General features: G+C 29.3%; 1 protein-coding gene across 9 annotated transcripts in view; it reads left to right on the top strand.

Annotated features, from left to right (window-relative positions):
- LOC139521766 (katanin p60 ATPase-containing subunit A-like 2) overlaps positions 1 to 12,097 on the top strand; it is a 28,278-nt gene extending 16,181 nt beyond the window's left edge. For 6 of the 9 annotated variants that reach the window (XM_071315365.1, XM_071315360.1, XM_071315361.1 and 3 more), the window contains 9 exons: positions 357 to 455; positions 925 to 988; positions 2,254 to 2,372; positions 3,716 to 3,813; positions 4,035 to 4,142; positions 5,172 to 5,340; positions 6,840 to 6,942; positions 7,663 to 7,683; positions 8,622 to 12,097. In XM_071315365.1, coding sequence (XP_071171466.1) covers positions 357 to 455; positions 925 to 988; positions 2,254 to 2,372; positions 3,716 to 3,813; positions 4,035 to 4,142; positions 5,172 to 5,340; positions 6,840 to 6,942; positions 7,663 to 7,683; positions 8,622 to 8,752 — 912 coding nt within the window. In that variant the 3' untranslated portion in view covers positions 8,753 to 12,097. The remainder of the gene's footprint in view (positions 1 to 356; positions 456 to 924; positions 989 to 2,253; positions 2,373 to 3,715; positions 3,814 to 4,034; positions 4,143 to 5,171; positions 5,341 to 6,839; positions 6,943 to 7,662; positions 7,684 to 8,621) is intronic. The other 3 variants (XM_071315366.1, XM_071315364.1, XM_071315358.1) reach the window with 1 other exon arrangement.

The following is a 12,097-nucleotide window of genomic DNA, read 5'->3' as shown; positions in this document are numbered from 1 at the left end:
TAGCAGTGCATTTCACTTTCCATTCAATGTATTTTGAATAGATAGTGTTGTGCACGGCAGAGTACATTCTATTGAAAATGTGCTATCTTTTTTGTAATAGAAAGTGTACTACACAGAACATTAGAATACAGAATAAACTTGTAATTTATTAGAAATTTCAAGCCAAAGAAATTATGGAAATTCCATAATTAAAAAAAATTCCAAGTTCTAATAATAGCCTGTTATGTAGTTATAACATTGGTGCAGTAATTACAAACTATAAAACAGAATTCTACACAAGCAATTTAGATATGGACAACAATTATTTTTTTTGAATTAGCCTTTTTTAATATAAATGATTTTTGTCTATTTTTCAGGATATATTTGTTCAAAACATAGATGTAAAGTGGGATGATATTATAGGTTTAGATCATGCTAAAAGATTATCTAAAGAAGCTGTTGTTTATCCTATAAAGGTAAATTGTTATGGCCCTGCTGATTTAGGGTTTAGTATGTGAGTCTACTTTGATGAATTACTGATTGAGTTTACATTTGTTACTGCTCTGCTGAATTGGCAAAGTTCCAGGCTTCAGATTTTGAAAATTTTGTGAAGATATATAACAATTTTTTTTCTAAAAGTATTTCCATTGAGCTGATCTTTAGTATGTTAGTCTACAATGACAAGATTGAGTTTTAAGTTTGGTTATGCTATACTGATTTTTGCCAAAATAATGAGCTTTGGACTTTGACTTTCATGTCATCAAAATTTTACTAGAAATGCCATTTGTCTCGTTCCAACACATCTGGTTAACTATTTGATAGAATAAGCTTTTTGACACACAATTTTCTGGTACAAAATGTATTTAAAAATATGCAAAGGAATAACAGATGGATATATCAAATAGAATTAACTGTGAAGAAATTATACAGAGGTTTCTTTTTCAGTATCCACAATTATTTAGAGGTATACTGTCTCCATGGAAAGGATTGTTATTATATGGACCTCCAGGTAATACATACTTTCTATGAAAATACACTGGTTTTAACTTTTAAATTATTTAATATAATAAAGTACTTTCTAAAGGGACAGAAATAAATACCATCTCATGCATCAATTATATTCAAAATTCACGACAATTAAAAAAGGTGAACCAAGTAATATTTTAGGTTAAATCTGACAAAGCAGAGCATCCTGAAGATGTTGTGTAATCTCTCAGTGAGTTTGTATTATTTTGTTCTAATGGTTGGGTGCTTAATAGTCATTTACATAGAATTTCTTTTAATTAAATTTGAAATATGAAGAAAAAAATAGATCAGCTGACTGATGATTTGATTACAAGTGCAATACACAATAACAATGCTTATTCATTCTTTGATATTGTTTTTATGTCCCTAAATTGAATATGTATAGTTAATATTGAACTTTTCAATATTTTATGCCTTTTGATAATTGATTTGGTGTTGTATAAATAAAAAAAATTAAAAAACACAAAAAAACACACCAACTTGAATATAAAAGGAGAGAACCTAGATGATTAAAATGGTAGGCTTTAAAAGCTATGAGCTAAGATAGCTGGTACACAAAAGATCGAATAGGTCTATGGCACTTTGAAATCTGTTGTGTAGCTAAGAAGGATGATTCTGTTGCTCATGGTCATGCAGTTCCTAAAAAAGTCACAGACCTAAATTTCCTGTAGCTTTTCAGGAATAGATTACCTTAGCTGTATTTGGCATCACTTTTTGGAATTTTGGGTCCTCAATGCTATTCAACTTTGTACTTTTTTGGCTTTATAACTATTTTGAACTGAGCATCACTGATAGAGTCTTATGTAGACGAAAGGCGCATCTGGCGTATTAAATTATAATCCTGGTACCTTTGATAACTATTCAGTAAAACAGATGGGTTTAGGTTGATACACATCAGATGAGACTAATATATGACGTGCTAGAAACAATTTTTATTTAATCTCCACATCATTATTGAATCATTATTCTGTCCCTACTCAGTCAATCTAAGAAGGGGATTTTGAGATGTCACAATATTGTTTGATTTACAACATTGGTAAAATCCACTGATAATATTATTGTGGTATCTATAAAAAAATAAGATGTGGTATGATTGCTGATGAGACAACTCTCCACAAGAGACCAAATGACACAGAAATTAACAATAGGTCACTGTATGGCCTTCAACAATGAGCAATTTCTTTCCCAGACCTGTGTTCAGCTGAGAGTATTGTCATATACGGTAATGGATAATGTTATCTTTTACAGGAACAGGAAAAACACTTTTAGCAAAAGCCATAGCAACAGAATGCCATACCACTTTCTTTAATATATCAGCTACAAGTATAGTTAGTAAATGGAGGGGGGACTCTGAAAAATTAGTCAGGGTAAGTACTTGTTAACAAGTAAATAGTTTCTACTAATATTGAATGGCTGTAGAGCCTTTGCATAGCTAGTTAACCAGGAACACCACTGAAAAAAAATTTTCAATGGAAAAATTGTACTAGACTCCCCTGACCAGGACTGGATAATAACCAGTGATCGATAACGCGCTACAGAAATTATTGTTTTAATGAAAATAAAATACTTTAGAATTAAAATATGTTTTGTATTTATACCTTAAAAGGGGCTTTACAGGAAATGTACATTTTGCATGATCTTAGCTTAACAGGAAATTAATAGCAGACGATGAATCGACAGTGGTGAATCGAAGTTGAAAAGATCGCTCTTTGAATCAATTTAAAAAAACAAACTTTAATTACATATTTAGTAGTTAGAAATAACATGGATCTATTATAAATTCATTTACAATTAAATGATGTAATTCCTACAGTAATATTCAATCCAGGGCGTTTGTAACGTCATTTTTTGTCCCCCTAGAGCCTCTTTATATATTTTGGGTAAACTTGCTTGTCCTTCATATATATTCCGGTTTGGGTGTTTCATATGTCACTGATGAGCTGTGGTACTGCAATGTTTGTGTACAGTCTGAGGAATAATAAACTTTGAACATTTTTACGGGAAAAAAAAGTTTTCCAAACAATAAACATTTTGATAAATTTTAGAATCTTTGAATTTCTGTGAATATATTACCATTTCAGTAAAATTTGAATGCCAATTATCAGTAAAATGTTCATTTTATCAAATAGACATTATAGTTCTTATTTTAATTTTATTCTGAGGGTTTTATAACATTATCGAGAACTGGTCAATGCATATTTTTAGCATGTGAATCAAGCATGCCACAACGTCATAATAGGAATTAAACAACCAATCAGGTCCTTTTATTTCAAATAAGGTCAACTTTGAACAAACAAAAGGTCATGAATAAGTTTGCACGATTATGTTGGTAAACAGTGAAAACTAATGTTAAATTATCGAGCACTGGTCAGGAGAGTCTATATAATTATTAATATTTTTTGAAGAAAAACAGGTGGTGCATGAAATATGGAGAAAATGAGATTTGGGGTATATATATCAGTAAGACAGCAACAATACAAACCTTAAATGACTCATGTACAATATTATTTAACACCAACAAAAATAGACAAAAGTCTGCCATATTTAAAATTTGAAATCACTACTATAGTCAAAGCAATTTGTGAATAAATATACAAGGGACTACAGAGTTCTGTATTTTTGTTGTCCTACTCTTTTCCAAAGTTCTGCCATAAACACAATGGTAAAATATTATCATGAAAAAGTAATTTTATTGTTTAACTTTACACAGGTGCTATTTGAGATGGCAAGATTTTATGCTCCATCTACAATCTTTATTGATGAATTGGAGGCCATTATGAGTCAAAGAGGATCTCAAGGGGGTACTAGGTAAGATAGTATTAAATGTAATCTATGTAAAATTTTAAATCCCTGCTAAGACCTCTTTTTGTGATTTGCTTTACAAAAGAAGATAACCGTGAAAGAAAGAAAAAAAAATATTATAGGAAATCAACATATTCTATGTATGCATTTCTTAGTCTTGTAGGTAATAGCCTATCTATATGTGTTTATTAGTGTATTCAATGATAGCCTATCTTAATTGGTTTCAGTGAACATGAAGGCAGCAGGAGAATGAAAACAGAATTATTAGTACAGATGGATGGATTGGCCAAAACAGATGATCTTGTCTTTTTATTGGCTGCTTCTAATTTACCATGGTAACCATTTATGTATTTGTTTATCTTTATCCAGATTTCTACATAAACCATGATCATTTATCTCTAAGATCATTGAAAAAATAAATTGTTGACATTTTATGACATGATCAAATTATTGACTCTTTGTGTGTATGGCATGTAGTCTCAACAAAATTGGAAAATATTACAGAAAAAAGGGGGTAACATTATTCCTAAATTATGACCTTGAAGACTACTGATAGAAGCTGTGTCACATGAAACAATTGATTATTATCAATAGGACAATACTCTAACAGAACAAAAAAATAAAAAAAATAAACAATACCAAGAACAAAGACTGTTTTTTTGAAAAATCTTACAAGAAAACATTTCAGTATAACTTGAGATTTAAATGTTAAATGTCAGATTTTTTAGAGAAGAGACCACATTAAACAACATTAAACATTATAGCTATTCCCTTTTCTAAAATATGGAATAGAAATTACACAGCTGTTAGCATCTATAGGTGAAAAATCTTATAATCTATTCTAATATGACGTTCTTCTTTAGCTTTGGGTACAAAGCAATGTTCTAATTCGAATAGAACATGGGCTGCACGTGATTGACGACACAATTGAAATTGCAATGTCAGATGAATTTTGAACAACACCAGAGATCAAAATAGACATTTTTGTTGGTGTTGTTCGCTAGGAAATTAAATAAAAACATTCTAAAAGTAAGTTTAAATGTTTCTGTTCTTTTTTTATTGACAAACTGTTTATTTTTCTATATCTTTTTTGTTCATCAAATCAAAATGGCGACATTTCGAGCGTCTACTATAGGTCCGCTTCGAAGTACAAAAGTTCAAAATATTCCTATTAGAATCGAAATAATTCTTTCATGCCATGCTCTATGCTCATTTTAACATGGGTAGGCATTATATTTGTAAACATTTAATACCTCGCTAACGCTCGGTATTAAGATAGTAACAAATATAATGCCTACCCATGTTAAAATGGGCATAGAGCATGGCATGAAAGAATTATTTCTTAAATATAATCTTTATTTCAGGGAGTTAGATCAAGCCATGCTTAGAAGATTAGAGAAGAGAATTATAGTAGATTTACCTACGTTAGAAGCCAGAAAAGCTATGTTTAAATTTCACCTTCCATCAGTAGTTATGCCTAAAGAAGGAGGATTAGAACTGTTATCTAATGTGGACTATGATGTATTAGCAGCTGTATGTATTTACGAGCCTCCTCATGATTATGTGATTACTTGGACGTTTTTATAGTGTTTGTTTGATTACCAGACCAAATATTTCATAAATATTTATATTTATATAAGAACATTAGTTTTCAGTTCTGAAAATAAAAAAATCAAGAATTTTAAATTGATACTATAAGTCAAAAGAGCATTAGTTAAGGAACAAACAAGCTAAAAACCTTGATAGGTCATGGAGCTCCTTTTCAAGATATTTGATTTTCAAATATGGCGGGAAAAGGCTGACTCTGACTTTTACCTTATATTTGCATTGGTATTATTCAGATCTAAATTGAAAGAAAAGAAATTAAGAGTCTGCTTAAATTTTGGCAAAAGGCCTTTTATGAGATATTAAGTCTTATATGAATAGATAAATGGGTGTTGTGGGGTAAAATATTTTACTCTGTATTGTATAAAAAAACATGGATTTGAACATCTGAAAAAAATGACAAAACCTCACCTTAAATATTTATTTAATGATTATTTAAGAATTGAATGCTTCTTTTTGTAACTTCATTGGGGTGTAAAAGCGTTGACCGAAGTACATTTTGTATGAAGCTCGGAAGCGCTTCATACTAAAAATGTGCGCACGGTCAACGCTTTTACAACCCTTATGAAGTTACAAAAAGAAGCATTCAATACTTATAATTACATTTTTTTAGTAATGATCACGAAAACACGAATTTTATTACTGTTTTATTTAATTCACCTTTGCACTTTATTGTGGGACCTTATGTTATCATGAATGAAAAGTTTTATTGAGCAATGCAATTGCTTACGGAATAACACGTGATGTGCAGTTAGCCGATCAGAATAAAGTATCATAATGAAACATACATCTAATGTAATTATGGGATTATAGTGGCAAAATATTTGTGATTATATGATGACTTCGACACCCTAATGAGGGCCTCATGTACACAATATTTTTATTTGTTGATCAATCATATATTGTTTTCATGGTCCACATGTATAAGTTTTTGTGATAAGTTCAATTTCTCAGATCCTTTTAGGAGTAGGTCAAATACATTTGATGTAAGGAATAATTATAAGCTGTAGATGTCTGTATGGGAGGATGCATCTAACCTTGACATCATTTACATGGTTCATTGGTCAGTGATTATCTGATTAGGTTCTTTCCTCTGATACTTTAAGCAGTAGGCCAACTATGTTTTCAGTGTATGGAATGATTGTAATGCGTACCTGGCTTTTGGTTAAATTTCACATGACCTTGACCTTAATCCTATGATTCTTGATAAAGGAATGAAGTTCATTTGATGTCTATAGTAAAGCCTTGATCATTGGAGTTTCAACATTACTTTAATCATGATCAATAAATGATTTCTGAACTAAACAAGAGTGGATTGATATAAGAGCTAAGCTGATAGACTATTTTGTTAGTCTCATAGCAGTTTCACCAGTACTCAGTCACATGTAAGCATTGTATATATTAACTACATTACTTTATCTTTACAGAGAACTGAATATTACTCTGGTTCAGATTTAAAGTTAGTATGTAAAGAAGCTGCCATGAGACCTGTCAGAAAAATATTTGATGCACTAGAGAAAAATGAACCAGGTGAATTTATTGTCTTCAGTGCAAATATAGATATGTAGATCATTTTGTCAAAACATAACATGATGTATAAAAAAACAATGAATAAAGGGAATGTAGGGTATAAGTCAAAGAAACACTAGCACAAGAAAACAAACACAATATAAAAAAAAAACATCTAGAAGTCAACATATAGTCCTCAGCAATAGACAATGTTTTTTCAATGTCATGATCTTAACAGAATAACATATGCTATCTGTCATCAACACCAAATTCCATATGACCGCCAGCATAACATTAAGAAATGACCTAAGACAACCATGGACTAGGTTCCTGACTTTGGATAGGGACAAGTTTTTGTTGAGTGTTTATACCAGTTTTATTCCTACTACTGGAAATAATCAAAGACACCCTGACAGGAACATATTCACCAAAATCAGTGTAATTAGCCACATAGGTACAAATATAAGTCATGAATTGTTAATGAAAGGTTAACTGAAAAAGTGCATGAAAAAATATATATTAATACTGGAATTCTACACAAGCCCATTTTCTGGTGAATGATTTCATTTTACACACAAAATTCATCAGATAACTTTGTGCATACACATGTTCATATATAGATAGATGTGTACAAATTATAATACATGATTATTTAGAAAAGTATATACACGTATGCCTTTATAAAGGTATATACAGATATGTTAACTTGTGCATTTAGATTGGTGCTACATCTATTTTTAGGAATTGAATATAATCGTTTAGGTATTTAAGTTAAAACTTGTTCTTGTGTTTTGCTGTATTTTACATATGAATAATAGAAACTTTTACTTAAAAAACAAGTTATTACTAAAAGTGAAATTAAGTTAATTTGAATCTTGTATAATTACTAGAAACACAGGAACATTTGAGAGTTTACAAGTTTTATACATAACCCTGGTGTTTTTGCTATAAAACAATTAATGTGAATTAATATGCTTATTTCCTGCTTTTCTTCACAAATTGCATAAAAATACATCCTGTAAAAAAAATCTTTTTACAAAAAAAATAATATGTTGCTTTTCTCACATGTATTTTTGTTGAAGATCACTAGTATGGGGACTAAAAATAACTTTTCTATGTTGATACTCACATTCAGAATTATTGGCATGTGGTAAATTAAATAAAAATTGCATAATATAGTTAATGAAATTTTTGGGGTAAAATTTATCAAATGAAAATTATGATATTTATTTAAGGTATCTTTGGACATTATAAATTATTTGTAAAATGTCAAAATCTCCAATTAACCATTTTATTTTATACAGGTTTGCTATTTCTATAATTACAACTGCACAGATAATGATAATAAAGATAAAATAATAGACATTATTTAAACAGTCTAGTATTAAACAATGGTGTATGGTATTAGGATGAAACTTACTTCAAAGTTCTTTTTTTTTAAATTTTTTGAAAAATTGTTTTTCAAAAAATGTATAAAAAAATAAAGGATTTTTCATTGCAGCACTTCGCTGTTTTAGAAATGAATATTTGGGACATAAAATGTTGATTGATTATTTCCTACAACTTATCTGGCCATAACATATTAATAGAAGTACCTTCAGACCTCAACATATTTTTATTCTTATTCTTGAGCAGCCCTTATCATGAATTAATAATATTTTCAATTTTTTTTTATTAAATGTAATTTTATCTTTTAACAGGAGAGTTACATCTGCGTTTGGACACTATAACTACTACAGATGTTTTAAAAGCTATTGAAAGAACTAGACCGTCTGCTAGTATAAATAAAGAGAAATACACACAATGGCAAAAAGACTATGAATCAATATAGTTATGGAGTATCATTCTCAAGAGAAATACATTCTGTGATAAAACACCATGGCTTTTATGGAGAATCATTCTCAACATTGTGATAAAACACCATTGCATGTGTCAGTATAACTGATAGAAATTCAGTCAAAGTGCACCTCTGTTGAATCACCTCTGTTGAACCAAACATTACAGTATTCATGGATGAAAGTCAGCAGATTGTGTGTCAAATGTGTGAGACAGAAAATAAATCAGGCTGTGTCTGAATGGAAAGACTGGATGCTATTTATTACATATATCACACTTGTATGATTTTGCCTGTACATTTGAGTTCAAATATTTATTGAGGATATAAGAATGCTTTTTCTATGTTAACCATATGTTAAGTTTGTGGCATAGAAATGCTATGATGAATTCATCTCCCAAGGAGAACGCATGTCAATTTAAAAAAAAGATCTGTATTTTTATAGATTTTCTATAACATGTATTTCATAAAATGTCTAATTTGTAGGGGCATAACTTGTTGCAAATGTTAAATTACTGACCCCATTTTTACCTAGGATGCATTATAATAATTGCATGTGTTATATTATAAAAGTCAATTTTATTTTTCTGTTGCATAAAAACTTTGTAAGGTCTTTATGAATGTTATGATAAAGAAAATAATGATGAACAGAAGACATCTTGTTTTCAATAGTTTTATATTTAGAATTTTAAGTACAAAATTATTGCATATAAAATCCAACTAAAAATATAATAATATAAAAAATTTACTGGTCAAGATTATGAAGACCCATGACCAATCCTAATAAAAAAAAAAGCTGATAAACTACATATATTTACAAGGTGATTGGTTCATATGAAGTTCACATGCTAATATAAAGTGCTGCTGTATAATACAATAACTGCTAAATGAGTTCCCTCCCTTGTTAGGGTCAAGTGTGATACTGCTGCTGTTTAATACCCAATGTAAATGTGTTATTAAGTAGATACATAGTCTTCATTAAATTGACCTATCACTGTTTAGGGCTATTTTAACATCCTACATTTATTCCCAGTATTCATATTAAAAACACAAGTATGAAATGTTTAATATTTCAGGTTAATCAAACAGCAATATTAAAATAACAGAGAATTCAATTTTCAGAAGTCATTTATACTAGATATACAAGAATTTATATTAGATATACAAGAATGCCTTGTGAAAAAATAGCTAAATAGTGTCTTCTGTTAAGAATTACCTTCAGATTAAAAGCTTTTTTTTTCAAGTATAATTTGTTGGTTACATTCAATATTTCATCCAAATACTGTATGTTTTGTTGATACCAGACTATTTCTTCTCTTACATTCTGTCCAAATAACACAGATTACATATTCCATTCAAAGCATGAACTTACCAATACTACCATCTGTAAATTAAAACTGTGTTGTTACATTCCGTCCAAATACATATTACTGTCTGTGATATTTTTGTTGATAATTTATTAATTTTAATTATTGTTTTTATAGTATTTATGGTTATTTCATATATTTTGTACAAGACACTAAGAGGCTATGCACTTGTATTGTTTACAGTAATTGGAGGAAATTACTTGTACATGTGATCACATGTCAAATTGTTATCTCCCTTATTTCTACAGCTGTTTTGGGGTAGGGATTGTCAACTGATCTTTACTGTACATGTCCATAAGAATAGAAATTGAATTGTAAGAGAACAATTTTTCAATCTGTTAAAAAATATTTAAGATAGTGAACTGAACATTTTCACCCCATTAAATCACCAATAAGAGAAGTAAAAGTTAATGTGCTTGTGGCATCAAATGAGTGCAATGTAGTTATTTATAATTATATGTAAATAAATCAATCAGTATTAAAGTGTTGTGTAGTGAACAGTGTGTAATAGAATAGTCCTGCTTCAGTATTTCTAAGTGCTGCAACTATGATATTATTGTGTTGATAGATTTTCTACTGTTTTAAGGTTGAATAATATTAAGGAAAATACTTATGTGTTTATTTAAGGGGAAAGAACAATTCCTTTTAACTGTTTAATCAAATTATAACATACCTCTGAACCAATTGGATACCAGTATTTGTTCAGGCAAATAAAGATGGCTGATTTTGCATTGTTATATATAGATAGATACATCCATTAGATTTTATTTGGTGGATAAAAAGTAGAATGTCTCTAAAATTGGCGTTATTATACATTGTGCAGTTAATCTTTAAATTTTAATTTTCATGAGAAAGGTTACAGAAATGGTTTGTCTTTTTTGAAACATTTAATGCTGTGTAAATGATAGAAAATATGTCTTATATGTACCCATTGGTCCTTGTTAATAGAAAAATGATATTGATACAAAAATATTAAATCTAGTCAGAGCAATTTTATCTGTATAATATAAAGGACCATTTTAGTTTTGTTGTGTGCACTGGAATAAATGTGATTCAGTGAGATAGGAATTCTTCAAGTTTGAACCTTCTTTCCTGTTTTGTCAAAATGAGTGGTCAGTTTTAGTTTACACGTTATCTTTTAAAAGTCAGTTGGCAAAATTCTTATGATAAAATTGAGTTTTAAGCAGAAGAAAAAAGAAATCTAGTCGCCAATGATTTAGATTTTTTTTTTTAAAGTAAAGATAAATTTATTGCATCCATAGCTAATTGTAGTTCCTAGGAAAGTACTCCCTTGTAAATTTACCAATTACTTTTTGTGAGTAATTTTATTAAACAGGTTTCATCTTCTCATTCTTCATATGATAAAAATACACTCCTTGTAAAATAAAAGAATTGTTCAAGCAATCACCGCTTTTAAGCTGCTTTTATTATTAATTAATGATATAGATCTGCACAATGCAACAGCAAATATTAGATATTACACATGCATGGTAGATTTTTTTCAGGAATACTGTCTGTATACCATTGTAATTGCAAAGGTTTGACAGATTAAAGATATATAGAAAAGGAATCATTTTTGTTTCCTCCCTACGTTAAAGATCGCAGAAGGTGACAAAGGTATTCCTATGTGTTAAAGAGGTAAACAATACATATTTTGAAGACATATGTCACTTGTTCCTAATCTAGTTTTCATGATTAAATGACTGAAATCTAATATTCAAGACAAGACACTCGCATGTGATCAGTTATCCAAAATTTCATATTTTGAAAACAGCGTAAAAAGTTCATTTCTCATGCAGATTTGTTTTACAAAATATGTTTAATACAAAGTCTACATGGTCAATTTTAATTTGTAAAACTTGACCAACAATAATTTTGCATACAAGTCTTAAAGAAACACTGGTTAGGGCTAATGGGGTGAATTGTTATACACAAATTTATATATTTATTTTTACTATATAAAATTTGAAAACTT

This window comes from Mytilus edulis, chromosome 4 (genome assembly GCF_963676685.1).
Source record: "Mytilus edulis chromosome 4, xbMytEdul2.2, whole genome shotgun sequence".
NCBI classification, from domain to species: domain Eukaryota; kingdom Metazoa; phylum Mollusca; class Bivalvia; order Mytilida; family Mytilidae; genus Mytilus; species Mytilus edulis.
Note: the sequence above shows the minus strand (reverse complement) of the source record. Positions and strands in the feature narration are given on the sequence as shown.